Here is a 26,388-nt window from a genome sequence, read left to right on the forward strand (position 1 = left end):
AGCACAATATAAGTGGAAATAAGCGCATAGCATAAAGTAAATATAATTATTATCACTACATAGTATAAAACAAAGTCGCTTTCTCTGTCCCTATGTCCCTATGTATCTTTAAAACTACGCAACGGATTTTGATGCGGTTTTTTTTAAATAGATAGAGTGATTCATGAGGAAGGTATTAGTATAATATAATTTATTATGTTTTAGACAAAGCGGGCGAAGCCGCGGGCGGAATGCTAGTAAGCTATAAAAATGTTACATAAAAACTATAGAAGCTAATTGCTTCCATTGTACAGGGCTATATATTTTCAAACTGTATTCAAATGGAAAAAAATTAGGAAATAATTGTATGCTTACTTAGAATGTAAAAACCGCTTAGCTGTGCTGTTTTAGAAATAGCTTGATAATTAAATTATTGATTGATGATTTTATAATTAAATTATTTGGACGTCCCACGGCTGCAAACGAACGAACGAACAAGTAAATTAAAATATTTCCCATTATGTAATGCTATTTGTAAAAAGTTGAACTTTGTATTGAATGTAACTTACATCATATTTATCGCATATAAAGAACGTCAATTATTAGGTAATAACAAGAATATTAAAAAAAAATTAATCGCTACCAGTGAAGTACAACAAGAATACCGCTTTCTTTTTAAATACAATTTCATAAATTAAAGATTACTTGATTTTTAACATAATAGAATATTCACAATATCATTATCCTCTTATAATAAAATGTTCACGGTATTGTCTACCAGTTCAATAGAAATAAGAGTTCATAAAATATTCAAAAGAACGATCGTCAACTGCCACCTCATGAAGCGGCTCTATGAAATAAAATTGTGAGTTATGAAGTACCGGCTTGCCGATGGCTTCGCTCACTTTGTCTAAAACTTGTACTAGTAAAACCTTTTTATTGCTTCCATACTTATTTCATTGTCCTAAATTGTTAAAAATACCAGTTCATTATATAACTTCATATCGTATAAAACATTATTAAATCATCATATTATAAATGTAATAAATGCCGCAAACTGCAGAAGCATTGACAATTCTAATTCAGTCCACACAAACCTTTCAGCCGACGCACAAATTAACAATCTTTGTGTCCGATAAACATGCACCTGAAACCCCAATCACGCGTGTTCCGTAGATAGCCATAAATAATCTTAATTACGCTATGCACGAATAAGCACGATGCGTGTGTCGCGTCTAAATAAGTCCTATCACTAACGAATTTACAATACACCTAATTTTACCCACACCTATGACGCGACCACAGCAACAGCGATGTAATTCACACCTCCGCTTTTTCAAAGGGTGTTTAATCGTATGCATATTTGATTACCCTCGGCCCCGAATTAAGGCGTATTCGTTGCAAATAGACTGCTATTGTGGTTAATGTGTGAGTGGGTAAAGTTCCGTGAGCTCTGTTTTTGTGATCTGTTAACCTTAATTGATTATGCAATTCTTCCTTTTTTCAATCTTTCAGTTCAAAAAATTCAGAATGTTTTAGCTTTAGAACAGAATACGTCTTAATAGTAGATAACGCTATAGCATTGACATTGACTACCAAACCAAGAAGGCATTAAAAATCGAATTGAAAATCATCATCAATATGTCTTTGGATATTTAACATCTATTCATTGCTTTAAACTAAATATCTTTGAATACTTTGAAATTGAATTTATGAATTCATTTATACTATTTGCATTTTATTTCAATGTAGTTTAACCCTGACTTTTAAATTTTAACTCGTAGTTGAAAAGAGAGAAGAAGTCACAATCTTACTTCTTCAATACAGATTTCTTAGAAATAATTATGTATTTAGACAGAACAAAAAGACTTTAGAAAGTGAAAATCATAATAATAAATCATTAAAATTATATCGTGCACACTTAAAATCATCAAGAATTATATTTGTACCTATCATGTAGCTACGATATTAAAAAGGTCACATGTTAACGATAGAAGAACTATTTTTCGTAAAGCGATAGCAGGAAAATTCAGAAAAGCCAAAAATCAATTACACGGGGCCGCAAAATTTTCAAACTAGGTCCTCACAAATTTGCCGGCAGATTTAAACACGTTTTATCCTTGACATGAAATGCAATTGTTTCAAACAGTTTACAGGGTACTCTGAAAAATAGAGTTCCTTCTGAATAGTTATAAAAATTGTGGCGTGTATGCGTGAATAAGTTTAATTGTATAAGTGCGTTAATTTTAACTTTAATTAATAAAAAAATAAGAGTTTCTTAAGACCAATTGTCACTATCTTATAATGCTATTATTATTTGTCACTATTTATGTGCTCGAGATATAGATAGTGTTTATATTAATTAATGTTAAGTTGCAATTTTCTATTACGACATTAAACATAATTTTAGAAAGAACGCAAAAACCATAGATAGTTATTACATGAAGAAAACGTCTCAGAAAAAGATCTCATAAAACATAAAGTTACTTAAAGTTTTAAATTATTTCAAAACTCTTTTTTTTAAACTGACCTAAAAGAAAATTTCGTCACTTTGACGATGATACTGTTTCACAAACACAATGTAATGGCGGTGAAATTCTTTGTCTTTCACCACAGTAAAAAGAGCCAACCTTTTGCCATATTTGCAACGGTCTGGACACATTTCCAATTAGTAGAGAAAATCTGAATGCGTCAAAAAGGAAATAATAACCGATCTCATAAGCTGAAAGGGCCTCAGACAGACACGGACATTTGTCCGAAGCAGAATTTCATTACAATTTACATTTTCCGTATCAAAGGAACACCAATTAATTAATTGACATGTAATAAAATCTGCTCTTGGGCCAATAGCAGTCTTTATTAGCTTATGCTTCATTTTGATTTTATTAATAAAAAGTTAATATTTTTATTCGATTAGATCGGCTAATCGCTTTACGCTGTCCTGCGAGCTTGACGTTCCTCCATGATGTTTTTTAATCGTTTCCTATTAATAATTTCACCCTTCGCTATTGGTACCTTTGGTGTTGAACGTCATATATAAACATATTTACTAGCAATACTACCGCCCGCGTTATTGTGTCTCCTTTGGTATTCGTTTCGCTTGGTTTATGAAAAATTAATCTTTTGTTTTCAAGTGTTAAAGCGGCAATACATTAACCCACGGCTTTGTATTCCATACTTTAACACGACCATTAGTTCGTTCGACATTTGTGATGATTAAATACATACGTTTTTCATCGTAAACACTTGTTAATATGTCAACGTGTTTATTTGTTTGGAATGAATATATATATTTATTTATTTTATTTAAATCCTTTATTTAACACACAAACATACGTAAGAGAAAAAAAGAACAAACACAGAGAAAAAAAAGAAATCATAGTAATATGTTAAATAATATAGATTTTATAATGTTTATCTTTCAAGTTATTTGCTACACTACTCTCTTTGAATTCGAATGCAAGAATCTACAGGAAAGCTTTGAATAAATCAGCATTGATGTCATAACCAGGGCCACTTACCGTAAATAGCAAACCTGATAGTTTTGTTCGTATCTCACAAAAACTGCAAAGCCAGTAAAGTCCATGAAAGCACAATCAGCGCGGATATCCTTTGTGCTTTGGCTAATTAGCTAAGCAAATAGTTATAGCAGTATTTGTTCTGAGTCGTCTTACGTTTTCGCTTTTTAGTTTAGCTGATAATTTTCTTAGGTTTTAATTGGTTGACTACAATAGCCGAAGTTTGCAAAGGGTGTGAGTTACCTATTATATCAGTGACAGCTCCATAATTAAATTTATTTTATGCAGTTTCGATGAGTTCGTTAGCAACTTTCAATGGTTATGTAAGAGGAACCATATTTTATGGTGTAAGATAATGAACCACACAGTTTTGGCGAAGACTTTAGTAACTATAATATTTGTTACATGCGTGAAAACTTTATAGGTAAGTAAAGTAGGTATGATTTTAAATATAAGATTGCATTTATTAATGCCCATAGACTTTCCTGTATAGAGTAGGTGGAAATTGGATTAATTTATATTAAGTTCATGTTGGAACCTCGTCCTTTACAGTTTGCTATATTAAGCTATTGCATAGCTTTTATCTCAGACTTTGAGCGCGGCCACCGAATGTAAAAATTCCGTAACGAAAAAACCTAACACCACTCCACACCACTCCAACCGGCACAGCGATGCGATGCTATGCAATAGCTTTCTTTACCGCGGCAGTCCTCGAGTGCCACACGCATTTTATATAAATATTTCTACGATAACGACCACTAAAACCTGTCAATAACAATCATTTAACGAAATCTACTGAACAAAAAATAAACGTCAAAATTGCGTACATAGCAACAACAATATTACACTCAAAGAACGTTATTTAGGTTTTAAAATGAGCAATATAGCTTGGTTTTATCAGCGTAGCCGCCGGGGCTGCGGCCTGCTGGGGGCATAGCCGCCAGCGACGCCGCTAGCAGTCGTATAGGACGTGATAAGGGAGACAAATTTAAGACGCACGAATACATTTTATATGTAAAAATAAATATATATTTAGCGTGATCGGTGTTGACAGTTTTGAGTTGTATGTTTGAATATGAGGTTTTTTATAATAAAAGGTTAAAGGTTTTTTAATAATAAAAACGCTACTCTAGTAGCTTAAAAGTCAGTAATGCAATGCAGCATTATTATCAGTAACAAGGTTCCAGATACAGATCGTTTAAACTCAATTGGGATTTTTTGCTCCACTAATTTTTAGGATAATTGAAAAAAGAAATATAATCTTTATTGTGAACGAAAAGTTATGAAATAGTTATTATTTTTTTTAAAGAAATCTTTAAATAACTTAATTCTCCGACGGACTACATCAGAAAATTCTTCAAAGACGTTTAAAATATTTTATGATAAAATATGCACCGCCGTGTATTTATTCTCTCCGTTTAAAAAATTTTTACTTTCTTATAATACTCATCCTTACATAAACATACACAAGCGTGATCCGTCAATACGTATATCAAACGCTATATAAAACGGCAGACGCTTACGGCGGTTTCGAAATAATTTTCAAAATGATTGTTCTGTAGATGAACGCCCGCGGTCATCGCCGGCGGCGCGAGAGCACTAGGTGTGCCTATCTGAAGCGAACCGCCCGGGGCCACCCCGTGAGCAACCCCTTATAATACACACGAAATAATAATTCGCAGCTGAGGCACATTCGTACCAAATCAGTTTTACGTTCATACCTTCTAAAACAGTCGGGAAGTGCGGACGTACATGTCTTACAACTTTCCGCGTGTTAAAATTTTCTTGCACGTGTGAAGTGTACTTACAAAGTTTTTTTAGTGTAAACTTTAATTATGTGAGGAGTATGCGTGTTTGTTTATGCAGTGTTACGCCCCGAGCCTCGCAACACGTACGTATAAAAGTTATTTTAACATGACTGAAACTGTCAAAGCCAAAAATTTAATCCGCTACGAGACAAAAGTGTTAACTTTTGGTATACGATTTTGTGTATTAAGGGTGCTATAACAGTTTTTTAACAAAAACCGCTATTTTACGGTACAATTTTAACTCAAAGCACTTACACGTGAGAACAAAGTAATATCTTAATTTAAAGATAATATATTCAGTTCTACGATCATCTTATAAAAATTGTACGACGTCATACAAAATTGTCACTGAAATACGATTTTCCCAGCACAATGATCGCATAAAATGCAAAAAAATGGGGTCTAAACCGGTACACTTTTAAGAAAATTAAAAGCCTAATCTATCTTCTTACCTATAAATTATTGAGGGATATATAGTCCTTTATAGATTGAGATAATTTTTTTGTATCTAAATCAAAATTTTATTTCAATTATAAGCTAAATTAAAAATACTTGTCGATTTCTTCATACATTTTGCTCTCGCGGGTCGTCAGACCGCGCTCAGAAGCGCTCTTGGAAGGACGGGTGTATCGCTCCTCGTCCCAAAAATAAAAACGAATTAGAAAAAGATTATTGTGCGTATACTGTCGTTTTCGTGATTTGAAATATTTGATACTTTATAAGAGTAAACTGTATAAGTTTCATATTCCAGTTATTTGTAATTTAAAATTATGTTTTAAAAATTATGTTGACTGAGATCCTCTTTTTTTATGGGTTGTTGAACGGATTGGTGGGGTAAAGCAATTTGACAAAACTTAAATCCAAAATGGCGCCGACGAAAATTTGCCACCTTTTCGTCATGGGTGTCATTTTCATGGTTTTTGGGGTAGCTATTAACCAATATGAGGTCAAAAATAAAATCCAAGATGGCGCCGACGAAAATTTTACATCTTTTCATCATGGGTGTCATTTTCATGGTTTTTGGGGTAGCTATTAACTAATATGAGGTCAAAACTAAAATCCAAGATGGCGCCGACGAAAATTTTACATCTTTTCGTCATGGGTCTCATTTTCATGGTTTTTGGGGTAGCTATTACGCAATATGAGGTCAGAACTAAAATCCAAGATGGCGCCGGTGAAAATTTGACATCTTTTCGTCATGGGTGTCATTTTCATGGTTTTTGGGGTAGCTATTAACCAATATGAGGTCAAAAATAAAATCCAAGATGGCGCCGACGAAAATTTTACATCTTTTCGTCATGGGTGTCATTTTCGTGGTTTTCGGGGTAGCTATTAACCAATATGAGGTCAAAAATAAAATCCAAGATGGCGCCGACGAAAATTTTACATCTTTCCGTGATGGGTGTCATTTTCATGATTTTTGGGGTGGATATTACGCAATATGAGGTCAGAACTAAAATCCAAGATGGCGCCGGTGTAAATTTGACATCTTTTCGTCATGGGTGTCATTTTCATGGTTTTTGGGGTAGCTATTAACTAATATGAGGTCAAAACTAAAATCCAAGATGGCGCTGACGAAAATTTTACATCTTTTCGTCATGGGTGTCATTTTCGTGGTTTTCGGGGTAGCTATTAACCAATATGAGGTCAAAAATAAAATCCAAGATGGCGCCGACGAAAATTTTACATCTTTCCGTGATGGGTGTCATTTTCATGATTTTTGGGGTGGATATTACGCAATATGAGGTCAGAACTAAAATCCAAGATGGCGCCGGTGAAAATTTGACATCTTTTCGTCATGGGTGTCATTTTCATGGTTTTTGGGGTAGCTATTAACCAATATGAGGTCAAAAATAAAATCCAAGATGGCGCCGACGAAAATTTTACATCTTTTCGTCATGGGTGTCATTTTCATGGTTTTTGGGGTAGCTATTAACCAATATGAGGTCAAAAATAAAATCCAAGATGGCGCCGACGAAAATCTGTTATTTTATTTTAGTTTACTTCTTTATTATTAAGAAAAATACACCTATGACGAAAAGATGTCAAATTTTCGTCGGCGCCATCTTGGATTTTGGTTTTAACCTCATATTCGTTAATAGCTACCCCAAAAACCATGAAAATGACACCCATCACGAAAAAAGTCAAATTTTCGTCGGCGCCATCTTGGATTTTGGTTTTAACCTCATATTCGTTAATAGCTACCCCAAAAACCATGAAAATGACACCTTTCACGAAAAAAGTCAAATTTTCGTCGGCGCCATCTTTAATTTTAGTTTTGACCTCATATTTGTTAAGAGCTACTCCAAAACCTTGAAAATGACACCCATGACGAAAAGATGTAAAATTTTCGTCGGCGCCATCTTGGATTTTAGTTTTGACCTCATATTGGTTAATAGCTACCCCAAAAACTACCCACACTTGCAAATGTGTTTGCTACGTAGGAAAAGTTCAGATTTAAGAGTATCCTAGGTAATGTGTTATGTGACGAATACCTATAATTTATTTCATTCCGACTATTTTTCGGAATAACATACATTTACTAAGAATTGTATACAATGCCGGATTTAATACAGTGCCGGTAACATCATATGTATGATAATAATTCTACATTTCTTAAAAAGCTTTGATATTGTATACAATTCATAGATTATTATTCAATGAAATAATGATGTAAAATAGTCACACTTTTTTAAGTTGTTTGAATATACTAACATACTTATTAGGATCGTACCTACTAATAAAAGTAACAAAATGAATTTTTAAAGTTCCTATAAGTAATCTTCTGGAATCAATTTCAATAAAAATAAATAATATCAAAAATTAAAAATAATATCAAGTATGAAGATGGTCTATAAAATGGAATGCGCTATGTTTACGTGAGCGTGATATTGCCGCGAACAAAGTTACGTCGTTAGATACCTAAATTTGAGTAACGCAGATTTGTGACAGCGTCCTTAAGGTAAATTTAAATGGAAATGCAATTTGAACTCTATGTTTATAAATGGATGTAACTAAGTTTATGGTTTTTAAATTTTATATTTTCGTCTAAGGGCCGATTTTTCAATGCTTGGTTAAAACTTATTCGTCCAATAAAGTATTACACGATAATATTAAAATGTCACGTAAACTGTCAAATACGGGCAATTAGAATACGTTTTTAAAATGGTAGTTTTATACATTATTCGACGAATAAGTTTTAACCAGTGATTGAAAAATCAGCCCTAATAGGTATGTACTGTTTAATAACTTGTTTCAATCTTGAATCATAAGCTCATGCTGAGCTTTATGATTCAAATATAGTGAATTTGTGGGGTATGGGGCAGATGCATGATAAATGTGTTTTACAAATCGATTTTTAATTTACGGACAAATAGTTGATCAGCTTTCTGTATTCTGCCAGACTGAAACAAATTTTTTGTTGGTCACCAGTTCACCACTGGAATTCGAACCCAGGACCCCTCTGTTCTACGTTCACTCGCTAACCACTGTACCAAGGAAACGGTCATAATTAATACCTACAACATTTTTTAAATCAATCAAAAAGGAATACCGGCTACGTTATATTTTAACATACCTTCTTGGAATGCTTAACTTATAGCATCAAAGCTTAAAGCGCCTTCGGAATTTTAATCAATAACTTGTTATAAAATATATTTTCAGTCCAGAGAAAATTTAATTATATTATTAATTAATTTTTTTAATTAAAGTTCTTGCGTTATAATTAACATTCTTGTGTACTAAAAAAAAATGTTATGTTTAAAGATACATTTACTCCTCTTTTAATTGCATGTTTAAAATTGTTATGAATTCTATTATTTTGGTACACACCTATACGCTTTATTATATTTTTTTTCTAAACGAAACATTGAATAACAAAAATAAGCGCCATCCTTTGGCGAATTACGTGAAACATTAAACGAACGTTCCCAAAATATAACAGGAAAAATAATCACCGTGGAAAATTTGGCTTGGTTTGCAAATATTATAATTGCGACGAGATTGTATTTTTTGGAAATAAAAAAATGACATATTCTAAAAGCTATTACCTACTTAAAATTATACTAAATCTGTATAATCTAAATCTATACTGATATTTAGTCTAATCTATATATATATATACCATACCATCTAACTAATATATAGAGACTACTTGCTCAATTTTTTATATATTTAAATCCACGAATCCTAATTATATCATCTATACTATATAATTAGGTATAATATGTTGGTGTCTTATACACATGGTGAATATTGTCATGTGTCTTAAACATATGACAGTGTTCTAACTGTAATGGTGGATATACACTAGATCATTCCCTCGGGAATGCCTAAAACATCTTTACGTATTCTACAATACAAGTAAATGCTCAGTTTTCAAGAGTTATTCCATGAAATGTAACATTCTTTCAAATTTTCGGTACTCTGTTCGGCTCAATACTCCTTGTAACTTTGCATTATATTTTGGTTTGAACTTTTTCCAATTAAAAACAGCATCATAGCGTCTGCCTTGGTACTTTTTCTCGGTAAAAAGTTACACCAATTCGCTCTTGTAAACAGCTTGTAACAGACTAACAGAACATGGAATGCTCGATAAAAAGTGCAAATGCATGTGAACGTTCTGTGTTACACCCACCCTAACACAAGAGGTGAAGGCTGACGTTCGTAACGTTGTTATTGTCATAATATACTAATTGATACCTGCCAATATGTTACAATAGGCGTATCCCTCAACAACATACCTACCATAAATCACGTCCATCCCCTTTATACAGAAGCATCAAGCCGTGCAGTATCATCAGTGGTATTATTGTTTGCTGTCATACAAATTTTCCTAATAAGCATGTCACTCTGTAACACTGAACACATGGTGTTCGACACACGCTGCCTATAATTATTTGACAAAGCAATCAAATACACAAAACGTAAATATACGTTTGTTTTCCGCATTTGTTTGTGGAAAATAAAAAAGTCAATAATCAGTTTCCGTACGAAGCTGTCGTGTGGTGAGACGATCACAAATACTTAATTGACAAATTAATTAAAATGGCATATACTCCGTTACTTCGCGTTTTTGCTAAATAATTTTCAGCTTCATAAATTTTAAATAATAACAGCGTTAATTCTAACACTAAACGCTATAAATGCATTCTAGTGAGATAAATATTATCCTTAAAATGTATTTTCACATTTGCTCTTTTAAATTTATAATTAAAGCTCCGGTCGCACTGTTAGCCAACAAAGAAAATCTCTGTTATAATTTAATGGCAGTAAAAGGTTTCTTCAAAGGAAATCATTTGACCTTGCATCGTGTCTTTATGGGCCTGCATAGAATAAGCAAGATGTTATTATGAGGTATTGTCTTTCGCCGTTGTTTCCCTGTCGCGTAAACATTGCCCCTTTCTTTCGTTTTAATGGGGTTTTCTGTAAGTAATACAAGTTTCAAAACATTGCGTTCACGTTATTTGAGATGCATTTATTGGTTTTTATGGCGGTATCGCTATTAAGTCGTGGGTTGGATGTTCGAGACCAAGGAGTTTATAAAATTAATTTTTAAATTTCGATTTTTAATAATATTAAGTAAATTTTATTTAATTGGTGATTAAGATAATGTAACTCTGTCAAAAAAATATAAAAATTGGTAAAATTTGCCAAATAATAATATCTAAATATCTAATGGAAAAAACAAGCAAATCCATTAGTATCTTAATTGAATTAGGTATATCATTATAACAATTGCATTTGATCTATAATAATAAATAGTATTCAATTAAATGCAAAAATCCCTGCACTTTATTTTATTCTTAGAATTAATTAATAAAACTTCTGAGCTACAACAGTATCTATTCATAGCTTTTTATTCTATGAATCCATTTTTATCTCCTTCATTTTCTTAATGCTTTGTAATATTCTAGGATTAAATAATTATCACTAAAAGTTTTCCAAAGGACTGTTTGTGTATTTTCAATCGCAATTAAATGGAAACAGGATTGCAGAATTCCAGAAATAGTTACAAAATGAAACTGTTTTTCATATTTTATATTCCAAGAAATTACAGGAATACATTTCCTACTACAGTATATTGTAGATGACAATTTCTTTAAACGTAGATTTCAAAGACATTATTTCTTTGACAAGGCCCGCCATAGAAACTTGCCATATTCATATTTAATAGGAAAATCTATTTCGTTACGTTTTCTAGGTAAGGTAACAGGTTAATCGATCAATCCTTTTTGTGCAGCATTATCAATTTATTGTATAATTCTAAATCATACAAAGCTGATCGATGAGGAAAGTACTCATACTTATAAAGAATTTCTTTAGTTATGATGTTAGATGCTGAGGGTTCATTTGCCGCCAAAAAGCTCCTGTCGCATAGGCGATAGACCGCCTTTTATGTTATGTACTTTGGTAAAAGTTCATAAAGAAAAATCCATTTCGGTATCACTGAACGCCCGATGCCTTCTATAAACAGCTCTTAAAACAGTGCAATTTTATTGCATTATTATACAGCTAAGATCGATGCAGATGATTAATAGCAGTTAAAACAAAGTCGCGTCATACAGCAATACGCATAAATAAATTTCAACCTTATTTCTTGTTGAATATTAAAAGCGGTCGTAAATATTGTAGTTGTATGTACAAAATGTTGGCAGGCCGGCCCGGGGGCTCCGCCGGCGACGGCAGGCCTCCGGGCGGTGCGCCCCACAATAAGGCGAGTTCATGAATGGCCTTAGGGCTTCGCCTACTCCAAACGGAGAGCGGTATATATACGGTATTCAGAAATAGAAAATGTTTTACTCTGGGGAAATGTCTTGGATTATTGTGGACTGTGGTGTATAAGCATTTTTGGAATATATAATCTGTGTGTGAGGGAATCATAATAAATTTAGGAAAAATAACTTCACTATGTGTAAATCGCCAAAAATGAATCTTCATGCCTTACGTCTAATTGCTCGTGCAAAACTGATGAACCACTAGGCTACCTAAATCTTAAAACGATAGCAGAAATCAATATTCACTAATGGAGCAAAGAAATCAGAACACAAACATTTAATTCATTACCAAGCTCTTTGACAGTTTTAAAAGTATTTCACTCTTGCCAGAGCTACCTTTATATCTACTATGTTCTATATGCGCATTAAAATCGTGTTCATTTCCTAAGCTCGTTGTATGGAATATGAAATAATTTAAATGGATGTTATAGTGAAAAGAATACACGGTAATATGAAAGCTCGGATTCAATTGTTGATATCAATACGGGGGGCAATCAATTCTCCTAATTGACTGCAATAGGAAGCTACTGTTAACATGTAATCCGATTTGCGATTTATTATAAGCTATTGCATTATCGTGTAGCGATTAGTGGAGTACTCATTTGTTGTGTAGGAAAATGTTATAACAAAACAAACAAATTCACTCATTTTTACTATTTCGTGTCATTATGCAAATTGAGGCAAGTTCTTTATACCAAAAGGATTTTATAATGTAGCGTTCATTTTGTACATCTAAAAAATACGCTACGAAAATTAGAACCTATAGTAGTTTTTTTGTCACGTCGGTTCAAAATTATATAAAGAATATCAATTATTCTAATTCAATAAAATCGAATTCTCGATTAAATATCCAGTCTTGGTACTCATACAATAATTATCATTTTTCATTAGTATTCTGCAGTTTCGGTTTTAATAGAGGTTTTCTTTCAGATTTGAAATAAACTTCGAATTTTGAGAGTCGATCGCAATTTGCCAGCATGCCGAAAAGGTTAGTACAATATTGTATACATATTTTTTATAACATATTTATGTTGTATACATATTTTTTCTTTAGTGAACCTACAGATGTTATATTATATTATACTAGCGGCCCGCCCCGGCTTCGCCCGTGGTACATATGAAAAATAGATGTTGGCCGATTCTCAGACTTACCCGATATGCACAGAAAATTTCATGAGAATCGGTCCACCCGTTTCGGAGGAGTATGCAGACTAACATTGTGACACGAGAATTTTATATATAAGACTAGCGGGCCGCCCCGGCTTCGCCCGTGGTACATATGAAAAATAGATGTTGGCCGATTCTCAGACTTACCCGATATGCACAGAAAATTTCATGAGAATCGGTCCACCCGTTTCGGAGGAGTATGCAGACTAACATTGTGACACGAGAATTTTATATATAAGATAAGATAATCTCTAACAGATTTTAATAGACATTGAAGTTCGTTTTAATAAGGTGTTAATAATAATAATTGAATACGCTTGAATTTTATTTGCAATCTCACGGGAGAATTTAATCTCCAAGAATTCCCGGAATAGAAATTATACCGGGAAAACTTTCGTTAAATGAAAATTCAATGGAGTCATTAAAAAATTAACAAAGTTCTGATACATTGAATATGGCGCCTGACAATCGATCAAAGGAATTCATTGCGTTTTTAATTGCATAATAATAAAAAAAAATTGAATCGGATCCAAACTCAAAATTATTTATTTGCTTGGTGCTTAATATTACAGGACTGATTCAATTCTTCGCCCATGACGTTGAATTTTATTGGAACTCTTAACAAAATACCTATGTAATGTTATTTCAACTTTGAAGCAGAGTAAGTGGTCGTTGCACGGAGCCGCTGCCCAATTGGAGTCCGCCTCCGGATCGGGCAACATCCGTTTGCTCACCGGCTGAGCCTTCGAACGAGAGCCATTCATCGCACGTGCATGCGCCAGAGCACACCAACGGGGCACAGGCACAGGGGCACGTCCACGCGCGGGGACACGGGCACGGCCCGGGGCACGCGCACACGCACGGGCCTATCCACGTGCAGCCGCACAACCCCCGCCCGGATACCTGGCCCTACCGCCCTCGCCCCTACGTCGCCCAATCCGTAGACAGAGGCTGGTACGACAATGTGCAAGACATTCGCTCGCTGCAGTGCGAGATGACCCCGCATAGATACCACGGGGCAGGGCACATCCACGAGCACCCTGGATATGAGATGACGTATGCGCCAGAGCCGCGCTACTGCATGCCGCGCATTGCGGTGCCCAACCACATGACGGCGCCGGTGCATATCGATGTGGGCGGGGTGATTTATACATCTTCCATGGAGACGCTGACTGTGTAAGTATCCAATATTATATTTGGTTTTAAAGCGGCTCTATTGTAACTTTTACAGTTACGGATTTAAAACTGACTAAAATATATTCAAAGCAAGTTTTCAAGGAATATTCCTAATTCATAATTCATAATTCTTTATTTACGTTAAATTATTATTATTATGGTATTTAACTATAGGAATATATCCCTATTTAAATTCCAATTTAACACTGTGAAATTGATAATCAAACGATAGCATCTCATAATGCGTGATGTAAATTACTTATACCGTGCACGTGGCGTGGCTTTCAAGCTATCAAAAACATTTGTCAGATTTTAAAACTTGTTCGCCTGTTCTCAAATTTCCAGTTATTTTGGCAGGATCGTAAATAAGCATGGTTTATCCAAACCGAGCCACAAGCGTAGCCGGCAGCCATGCGGACAAACCTCGCGCCACTTTTATCCTACGCCGAAGTTATTAAGAGCTACTTTTGTGTGCGTTTAAATGACCCCCAGTAAATCGAAGAATGCTCTGAATTTTGTATCCGTAATCTATAAGTTTTAACTGATTCAAACCCATCCCAAATTCGTTGGATTCGGACAAAAGGAGTAATTATACGTGCTCACGGCGTTAGGATTGAATAGAGTATCAGGTTTCGTTTTCAATTTTGGAACTCAGCATGTTCGTAATTTTGGATTTCTTTATTTACATGTGTCTTTTAAAACACTAATGAATTAACAACTTCTAAGCTTAGGCTACAGTCTACCGCCCTTACTAAGACGTACACGTCTTAGTAACGTTTGATTCAATAACCTTACTCCCATCATCTCTAAAAATCCCGCGATAACCCTAGTAAAATAACAGCAGGTTCCCGGACTCCCGCCTTGGCAGGATGTTCTCTGGCGCCATACCGCTGGTGCTGGACAGCCTGAAGCAGCACTACTTCATCGACCGTGATGGCGGAATGTTCCGCCACATCCTGAACTATCTCAGGAACTGCCGGCTGATCCTGCCCAACAACTTCGCTGATTATGACCTCCTGGTCACTGAGGCTGAATATTTCCAGCTTCACCGTAAGTATTAAAAAAAAATTCGCATTGTTAATTAATTTTAAGGTGACTGGTAACATATTCTTCAAACGAATGTGATACGAGATTTTTTATAAGTAAAATTTTAAAGTTGTTTTAGCATTTTATGTAAGTTATCGGGTATAGGGTATGGGTATGGGTATGGTATAGGTTTACCATTGTAGCCTAGGACTGGTGTTCTAAGGCCACAGCGTGATTGAATCGAAATGATGGCAGGAGCGCGTGTCTACACTTCTTTATAGCAAAAAAGGATAAAAGTTAGGGACTGACTTTTATTACATACAACGGGAATCGTACAAAGTATATTTCACCAGTCATCCTTTCTATGATAAAAGGCTATGCAAATGCTATTACTATTTTATGAGTGTTAAATTCGTATTATGAATGTCGTACTTCGACGAAATGTACAAGTTTATTGTAATGCGATTTTAATGAGCTCGAGCGCTCAATTAATATAACATAATATTCTGCTTTGTGACATACCCTTCAAAGTTGCTCTTGTACATAATAGCGAATTCCACTAATAAGCTTCTTAGAAATTCTGAGGTCCAACACAGAAAACTGTTTATATAAATAAGCCAGCTTCAAACGAGAAGTTCGCTTTCAAGCGTTCTCAATTAGCATCTTCAATATGACATGCTACGTTTTGCGCGTTAGAAATTGTAAGCGGTTGTATCGGTTTATTACGTATTATAAACGTAGTGAATCCCATAATGTGTATAAGGCAATTTCATAGGAATTATAACATATATTTTGTAAGTCTTTAAGAGCTTGCGAGAATGCTCCTATTTCAAGGACTCGTCTATGAAATGTAAAGCACTTTTAATGCGAAAGCTTCGTGAAGATGGCGCTACAAACGCACGCTACTTGCTCTCGGGTAGCTTACGAGTTACGTGGAACAAGTCAAGTGCAATACCGAATCCGCATTAGCGTGTTATATGGAGTTGTATATAATACACCTGTTGAGCTGAATATTTTGTACAGGGATGTAAGCTTTGATAAAAATGTTAATCTTTGAATATTTAGTTTTGTAATATTAAATGCTTATTGGAACTTTTTAAAGAATTTATAATATTTGATCATAAGGTGGGATTCGAAGCACTTCCCATTTATTTATTGTCTGTGACTAACAATTTTTTTTATTGTGTGCTGTATACATTCAACTTGTTGATATTTAGATTCAGCGAGCTTTAGAATGTTAAATGCCAAGCGATGGAACTTGTCATAATGAACTTTGTACTTACTTCCGAACTTCATGCGAACTGCGGTATGGGATGTCAAGTCATGCATAACGCTATGCTGTGGCTGTGCGATATTTAGCTTATATTATGGGCCCTCTTCAAAATGGGCAGCGTTGGCCCAACAAATGATCATCGATGTTAGCTGCGATTACAGCGATTATGAATATATCTATAATTTCGGTTGATCATATAGACATTTAGGCCCTGTACACTCTTGATTGCCTCTACTCGCCCACCGCAGCCCTTTGTGAAGAGGGCCCATTAAACGCATTTAGCCCATTGTTACATCAAAGCAATACTTGTATGATTGCAACAGAAATGGTGGAGGACTTGGGACGCTGGAAAGCGGCTCGCGAACCGAAGGTGAAAGTTGAGTGGGACGCCCGCCCCGCCGAGCCGGAACCTCAAGCGCAGTAAGCGGTAAGTGGAACTAAGGCAACGTGCCCATACTACGTGAATTATTTTTCAAGATTTTTCGACCCCTCGTATATGCCCAGACCCCTCTTCCTTAAAGTTTTTAAGTAGCATTGACAAGTGCAATTTTCAATCATTTCACAGGCAGAAAGTGCAACAAAAGAAAATAATTTGAGACACCACCGTTTATCGTAAGACTACTTCATGCGTATAATAAATTATAATACGAGTAAATTGAAATATGCGCACCGTATTCGAGTATACACCGAAAAATTGCAAAATTACTTTAGGCGAGATCGACTACGTAAAAAAAATCTAACCCACCCCCCATCATCACGTGACTCCAACCCATGCATAGACTCCAACCTCTAAACGGGTAACGTAGTATGGGTATGTTCCTTAAACTTATGCTTTAAGCGCTTTATGGGGCGATTCGATGGTTTACCTAAGAGCCATCTAAACGGGGACACGGGAACTACGAAATACATTTTTCAGGTTCACTCGAATGTCGGAGCGCTACAGTTTATTTACATTGTTTGCACGTTTCGACCGCATGGTGCAGCTAATGTCGTTTTTGTAACATTCAATGATTTGTTTGAAAATTCTGAAAAATATGTAGTGGAGAAAGAAAAATGCAGTTATATTAAAGGTTTATTAAATTACAAGGTTTATAAAATATTACATTAAGGTACTGCTGTTTTTTTCCAAAGCTCCTATGTGAAATAAAAGATGGCAGTAATTGTATCAGTTTGAGAAAAGTGCTTTTTTAATAAAGTCGCTTTATAATGAGCGCTCATTCGAAATAGGTACTTAATTAATGAAGTTTATATTTAAAAAAAGAAAAACGTAACTTGCCTAGTAAACAAGTTTATAAGTTTGTTAATTCGTGATAAAGCTCTTAAAAATACGAGCCATAGCTCATTAGATTCTAATAAAACTGTTTCATAAAACATCACGTATGCGTTTGCCACAAAAAAGTAAATACATACTGATTTCTATTGTATATGTTAAAATATCAAATCGTATTTAGTGTTTTTGGTGTTTAATGTTTTTCTTTTGCCTAAAAGTAACTACTCAAATGAAATGAATACTTGAGATACTTACAATTCATATTTCGACATTTCACTCCCAACCTTTTCAAAAACTAATAAATGAAATATAAAACTTCGGTCTTCGACCTAACTTTAGAATACCTGTTCAATGATAGGTACCTCCAAATGCAGGGAAGGTCACAACTTCTTAGTTACTTTTTCACCCAAACTTTAATGATCGGAGGGTATCTCGAGGGGAAACAACTCAAGGTACTAAGCCTGATTCTAAAATAGGACCATTGGGAAAGAAACCTTAAAAAATTAAACAAAATACGAGACGAGAACTTTCCGAAAGTTGGATAAAATTTAGTATTGAAGTAATTCTTGTAACTGCTCGCCTCGACTCCGATTTATGTTTTTCACATTTTAACAGCTAAGGTTCCTAATGCAGGCGGCAAATCGAATGAAGCGAAAATCATTAAGTCCCTTTCAGCTGTTCTTTAGTGGTGTTATTTACTTTAGATATGTTCAAGATAATAATGAATGAGCCATAGCTCATATATTTACGAGCTATAACAAGAATAATAGAGTAAACTTTAGATTTAAAATGACATTTATCTTATACAAATATGAGTACATTCTTTTGACTTGATAAAAAACAAATATAGAACTTTCAAGGAAAACCATTATAACTACGTTTTGTTGTTGCGAAAACTACACAAGGTAATGAGTAAACAATAAAATATTTCTTTACAGGTATCACGATTACACGAAGCTGCTTTGAAAACTTTCTGCTTTGTTCGAGTTTTATGAAGTTCTATTTAATGGTATATGTTGTTGAACGATTGTTTGCATTTGTACATATTTGTATTACATTACGTTGTTATTATTTATTCTGAAAGAGGATTGCGGGTTTTACAAGGTTTGCGGGGTTAGGTAATGATAAGGATGACTAGGAACTTGGTGCTGATATGGATCTTCCAAAAGTGTAAGGGTATTTTGTGATGAGTAGGCAAGGAAAGTAGGATTAAACATATTAGAGATCGATTAAGAAAAACATAAATACAACATCATAATACATATAATACTGGACAATTAATTCGAAAAATCACAAAAAGCAAGTACAATTATACCATACTGGACTTAATTAATAGGTATCTATATAGACTGGGGTAGAAACCTTTAAAAATAATGAAAAGATAAAAAAAATCGCAGTCGGATGAAACCCATTAGAAAAGGAGGGGAATATGATGAAAATAAAAGGAAAAATAAATTACGGTCAATCCGAGTTCGGGAAGTGGGAGGGGGGAGCTTTTAAGAGAAAAAAATGGTTTCTCCTGATTTCCGACAAAACTACAAGTCCTATAGAAAAAAGTTCAATGGCAAAGTTGTAGGTAATAAAAAGTTCTACAACTTTTGTATTAACAATTTTTTCACATAACCTCAAAATTTAGGTGAAAAATTCAAAAAACCAAGTTTTTGGTCTTTTATTTTTATCTACTTCAAAATTTATTTTTTTTCTACGAAATTTGGTGGAAACTTACTTTATTATGTCCCAAATACACTGTAATCTATTTGATTGAAAATATTTATTTTTTCGCCTTATTTTGAATGAATACCAAAAAAACAACCTAATTTTCAATCGAAAAGTCACCCGTCAAAATATCAGCTTTTTTCAAAAACTTGGGGTGCCTTTTATTCATTGAAATCTCTACTTTCATATGGTGTAAAAAAAAATAAACACTACTATAGTAAATGTTCTCAGGAAATGCATACAAACAGTGTGATAATGAGCTTTTACTAAATCAGGCACACTTCTTGAACTGTATATCTTCTCTTGTATCGGCTTTTCGGTAATATTTCAAAAGAAAAATAATTATCTGTTCTAAGTTTAATATTTTACAGCATATTCAAAAGCAAAATAATGTCGATAAAAACATTTCAGGTAGTTCAAGAAGTGTGCCTGATTTAGTAAAAGCTAATTTTCACACTGTTTGTATGCATTTCCTATGAACATTTACTATGGTGGTGTTTATTTTTTTTACACCATATGAAAGTAGAGATTTCAATGAATAAAAGGCACCCCAAGTTTTTGAAAAAAGCTGATATTTTGACGGGTGACTTTTCGATTGAAAATTAGGTTGTTTTTTTGGTATTAATTCAAAATAAGGCGAAAAAATAAATATTTTCAATCAAATAAATTACAGTGTATTTGGGACATAATAAAGTAAGTCTCCACCAAATTTCGTAGAAAAAAAATAAATTTTGAAGTAGATAAAAATAAAAGACCAAAAACTTGGTTTTTTGAATTTTTCACCTAAATTTTGAGGTTATGTGAAAAAATTGTTAATAAAAATGTTGTAGAACTTTTTATTACCTACAACTTTACCATTAAACTTTTTTCTATAGGACTTGTAGTTTTGTCGGAAATCGAGAGAAACCATTTTTTTCTCTTAAAAGCTCCCCGCTCCCGCTTCCCGAACTCGGATTGACCGTAATTTATTTTTCCTTACATTTTTATCATATTCCCTTCCTTTTCTAATGGGTTTCATCCGACTGCGATTTTTTTTTTGTTTCAAAAATTATCTACTCTAGTCTAATAGGCCAATTTATGAATTGAGAATAAATGACAAATGACAAATGATTTGAGAAATCATATGTCATAATATTAGGTATACAAGAAAATATTTAATCAGCATTTAAGCATGGTTTGGACTTTGGAACGTAAAATAGTCTTTGTAAAGGATTAGAGAAGAAAAATATTTATCGTCAAATAATTTCATAGATACGAGTGTAACCATTTTCAATAGTCAAGGGGGATATAAGAATACTTGATAGAGTAAAGAGGTAGTTGATCAGAATGATTGGATTAGTTAGTACTTTAATATAGTTATGTTAATTTTTATATGTTATCAGATTTGGTAGGTAATTTATTTATTTCGCTTCAAATGCATCTTTCTCTTCTTCAATATATAGATATATTGGTGTATTACATAGTCAGTGTTCTTAGAGATGTCAATATGTGTATTCTTAAACTTAGAGTCAATCTTGAAATTATTGTCGTCGCATTTCTTTCATTAGATAAGGTACATTCTTTATGTAGGTATGTTTCACTTATGTGGATGGGACAAGTATTTTCTAAGTAAATAATATTACCTATGTCGTATTCTCTATAATAAGCAATAATGCTAAATTTAAGTAAGTCATCTTCAGTTTTCATTAGTTGTATGTTGAATATAGGTATCATATCAATGTAACTTGGATAGGTCTTATCCCGGAAATCCCACGGGAACGGGAACTATGCATGCATTTCTTTAAAGACGCGGGCGAAGCCGCATGCGGAAAGCTAGTAGGTATATTAAAAAGTCATCGTTTTTAGGGATTGGTAGGTATTAAACAGTATTATTTATATTCAGTTACAATCTTTGATATTATGTTGTTCTTTTAATCTTATTTAAGTAGGTAGGTACATTCCTTATTTATCTCTCACTTATATCGAAGAAGAGCTAGGTAATAACTCTTCAGCGAATACATGTTTTATAAGAATTGTGGGGCGAGTAGAGCCATCACGATAGTGTAGAGTCATCGCCATGATGGCGGCGAACATCGACCATCATTTGTTGGGCCAACGCTGCCCATTGTGAAAAGGGCCCATAAAGTTTTGAATTTGAATATTTTCTACGATGCATTCTCTATAATAAGCAATAACATTAAAAATAAGTAAGTCTAATTCAAATAGATTTAGAAACTTTAAATAGTCATTATTAAAATATTAAACATTTAGTTAGTAGTAAATTCTTAAACACTTAGTTTCAATCTTTTCCAAAATTTGTTGATTTTTTTTCCAATTAAAGTACATTTTTTATTAATTTCTCACTTATATCATTTAAGGAACATAATTTTTTGGCGCATAAACAAAACGTTTCGAGTTTTGAGTTTGAATTTCAATATTCTCTATGACGTATTCTCTTTAATAAGCAATACATAATGTTAAATTTGTATAAGTAAGTCTAAGTCACACATCGTTTTTCATTAGGGATAGATGTTACACCAATGATATTATAAGTAAAAAGGTGTAGATAGGGTACCAACACAACATTCGATCTTCAAAATCGGCACACTAATATACACACGATATTTGGACGTCAGAGTAAGATGACATGATTCAATTATCGCAAGCGAAACAGAGACAACTGAAGCGAACTGTGGCTAATTAGCACATTGTGTACACACGTGCCACTCCCGGAGCGTTTAATCTACACATTTTTACTTAAAATATCATTGCCGAATATTGATAAACATATTTATCTCTCATTTATACATAGGAAGGGGGTCGTAACTCGAAAACATCAATAAAACGTATTGAGTTCGAGTTTGAATACTATGTTGTATTCTCTATAACAAGCAATATCGTTAGACATAAGTACGTCTCATTTAGTTTATACCATAGAATTACAGATATATTAGGTAAATAGTCAGTATTATTAGAGGTAGGTAGGTCTAACCGTACAGCCCCCCTAGTCAAGTGGCTTTCTGTTAGCGTAGCGTTCAATAGAATAGACTACGAATGTAACGTATCTACAGGTTACGTCGATCTCATACATTCGTAGTCTATTCTATTGAACGCTACGCTAACAGAAAGCCACTTGACTAGGGGGGCAGGTATGTCTGCGCAGGTCGCTTGACGTGTGTGGACGTTAAGGTACATACCGTATAGTGACACTTGAAAGAATTGCTCTCGATCTTGCTCTGCTCACCTGTACAGGTTCAAAAAACTGCACAGGTTTACTCCCACACACATTACGGTGTACCTGCGCAGGTATGGATTAGCGTATGTGGCAGACATAAATATCTAACGATAACGTAGGTAAATTCTTAAACCATCAGTTTCAATATTATTGAAACATTTAACATCATCAAATGTCCACTAACACCTTGGACGGAAGAGCATCCTCCTTTAATATTCTTCACCGAATATTAACTATGTTGTATTCTCTACGACAAGCAATAATAGATATATTTAAGTATAATAAAACAATATAACATAGTACTCTCGAACGAAATTCGACTACAATGGCCAATCTCGATTGAGACTACGAATAAAGCATGATTCACACTATACCGGATCGACCGGGCCGTGTCAAATGAAATCCATCGACATTTCACCGCCGTGCTCCGTCCGGGCCCCGTCCATGCATGGCCGAACCACGCTCAGGCTTGAATCACTACATTAAAAAAGTGTACAATAATATTTGAACGTGCCACGACCGGGAACTGACGGGGCACGGCCCGGTTGCGACACGGTGTAGCATAAATCAGCCTTTATTAAGCAGATGATATATTATAGTTAAGGATAAGGATATATTAAGGAGTATACGTAATTATTCATTAATAGAGTATTTATAGTCTCGCTCTCATACTTCGATGAAACGGCCACCGACCACTCTGGAGGTCTGAATCCTTTTCCTTACCCTTCCCAGTCCTTTCCTTTTATCCAGTCATCAATCCGTTCCTTATCCCTTATCTTTATATTCTTAACATAAGCGGGCATTTGAAGACGGGCAGTGGTGATCGCTTTCCACCAGGCAAATAATAAAATTGGATGCCCGCTCTAGCATTTAAATAAATAAAAATAGGTTTTAGAAGGTTAATAGCCATAATAAATAAGAATCTGTAAATGTTTGAAGCGTGTTGCGGATAATATCTAAATCGAGTAAAAAAATCGAATTAGTTATAAGACATTTATTATTTATATTCTATTTTTAGTATTCGTTGTTACAGCGGCAACAGAAACGTCATCTCTGAAAATTCCAAATATCTTACTATCACGGTTCAAAAGATACAGACAGACGGACGGACAGACAGACAGACAGACGGACAGCGAAGTCTTAGTAATAGGGTCCCGTTTTGTCCGTGACCCTAAAAACTAGAGGCTCTCATCTAAAAATGGCATTTTTAAAATCTACTAAAATCTCTACATAATATTATCTCTTCCGCCTAGTAGTATAAATGTTAGTCACAATCATAAATCAGTATTTTAATTGATATAAGTAATATAGTTTAATATGTATAGGGAATAATGTATACTAAACTTTGATTTGTTTATAAATTATACATCTTACATACTAGATAGATACATTACTTTAAGAGTCATATACTTATACAATATGCATTACCTATTTAGGAGACGATCTTCGTATATAGGTTTCATTAATTGATAAATATTTATTATGTTGTTACGTATTTCATTCAGTATAAAATAAGGTTTATTATTATTGCCAAAAAAAAAAAAACAAAAAAAAATAATCATTAAGTATCATTAATGTATTTTTATTAGATATAAGTAAGTACCTATATGCTTCGTTTGTTAATAAAATAATTTTATTTTGTGAAAAAAAGTATGTAAACGCGCGTGAGCAAAAAAAATATCATGATGTCATGTTATTTTAAGTTGCAAATGTATAAAATATATCTACAACATGTAATAAGATTCTTTGTCCCATCCATTCAATGGGCCCTCTTCACAATGGACAGCGTTGGGCGAGTAGAGCCAATCACGATATTGTAGAGGGCCTATGTCTATGATCGGCAGTCCGCGTCAATCTAGATGTTCATTCATAATCGCTGTAATGGCGGCAAATATCGACAATCATTTGTTGGGCCAACGCTGCCCATTGTGAGGAGGCCCATTAGTAGTACGTATTAATTCTAGTCATATAATAATATAGATAGGTAAGTTATTTAGCTAAGTACTTGAGTTTAAGGATTATTTTGTTATTAGCTGATAAGGCTTAATAAATTATCATGTCATTCCATTGATTTTGCTGTAAAACATATTGTGTAGTGTGTACTCTTCTTATGTATTAAAGATTAATGTTGTAAATTGTGTTTTATTTCCCTAATCATGTTCCCTCGTATCACATAGACGTATTTCTTATAAAATATTTTGTATAAATTAGCATATTTTTCTTAAAGAAGCTAGGTGTTTACCAAAAAAACTAGTTTTCAGATACATAATAGATAAAGGCGTGAGTTTAATCACATTTTTCATTAAAATAAGATTACATTTTACAGGCAAAAATTTAATATACTTATAAGTTATCTATCTATTGTATTTATCGAAAAAAAAAATAAGTTAACCATTAAAAGAAACATAAATCCCACCAAAAACATTTTCATGTAAAATGTTGCCAAAACGAGCCCATATGACTCGCACTGTCAAAAAGTTATCAGGGGCCCTAGTCTGTACAAATTAGTCGGTAATCACCGATAACTAATCTTTATCATAATATGTTGTAGTTCTCGTGCGGCTATAAAAACTCTACAATTTATGTTTCTTTCAATATAGATATGGATGAATCCAGTACTTCCTACTTTTACGTCGTCACTGGAATCGCTCAACATAGCGTCCGTCTACAAAAACGAGGCACAATAATGATGAATTTAGTCATTTTTCAGTCGCTTAATATGCGAGCATCGGGCAGCGAGCAAATATCTAACTAGTATTCTACTCGAGTATCGTATTCTAGAAGTATCGAAATGGGAGAAGGGCCTTACGGTTTGTGTGGGTTTGTAGATACAGTTCATAATATCGGAAACATCTGTGGGAAACATTATAGATTATTATCTTCTTCTTATATATAAAATTCTCGTGTCACAATGTTAGTCTGCATACTCCTCCGAAACGGGTGGACCGATTCTCATGAAATTTTCTGTGCAAATCGGGTAAGTCTGAGAATTGGCCAACATCTATTTTTCATATGTACCACGGGCGAAGCCGGGGCGGACCACTAGTCTTATATATAAAATTCTCGTGTCACAATGTTAGTCTGCATACTCCTCCGAAACGGGTGGACCGATTCTCATGAAATTTTCTGTGCATATCGGGTAAGTCTGAGAATCGGCCAACATCTATTTTTCATATGTACCACGGGCGAAGCCGGGGCGGACCGCTAGTCTTATATATAAAATTCTCGTGTCACAATGTTAGTCTGCATACTCCTCCGAAACGGGTGGACCGATTCTCATGAAATTTTCTGTGCATATCGGGTAAGTCTGAGAATCGGCCAACATCTATTTTTCAAATGTACCACGGGCGAAGCCGGGGCGGACCGCTAGTAATTTTATAATAGATAGAAGATATTTCAGACTTCCGATGCTATATGATTTAACGCAATATTGTTTTCTCTTATTTAATGTTATTGCAATTAAAA

At 34.0% G+C, this 26,388-nt stretch overlaps 1 protein-coding gene across 1 annotated transcript; it reads left to right on the forward strand.

Annotated features, from left to right (window-relative positions):
* The first annotated feature begins 5,238 nt into the window (after positions 1 to 5,238).
* On the forward strand, positions 5,239 to 19,332 carry twz (BTB/POZ domain-containing protein twz). The gene is made up of 6 exons (XM_090105024.1): positions 5,239 to 5,388; positions 13,012 to 13,069; positions 13,906 to 14,424; positions 15,266 to 15,474; positions 17,047 to 17,150; positions 18,932 to 19,332. The coding sequence occupies exons 2-5, from the start codon at positions 13,059 to 13,061 to the stop codon at positions 17,145 to 17,147; spliced, it is 840 nt and encodes a 279-aa protein (XP_089961150.1). The 5' UTR covers positions 5,239 to 5,388; positions 13,012 to 13,058; the 3' UTR covers positions 17,148 to 17,150; positions 18,932 to 19,332.
* The last annotated feature ends 7,056 nt before the right edge of the window (positions 19,333 to 26,388 follow it).

Source organism: Colias eurytheme, chromosome 1, assembly GCF_061535395.1.
Source record: "Colias eurytheme isolate Ceu_HAF_F1 chromosome 1, ilColEury1 Martin Lab GWU primary, whole genome shotgun sequence".
NCBI lineage: Eukaryota > Metazoa > Arthropoda > Insecta > Lepidoptera > Pieridae > Colias > Colias eurytheme.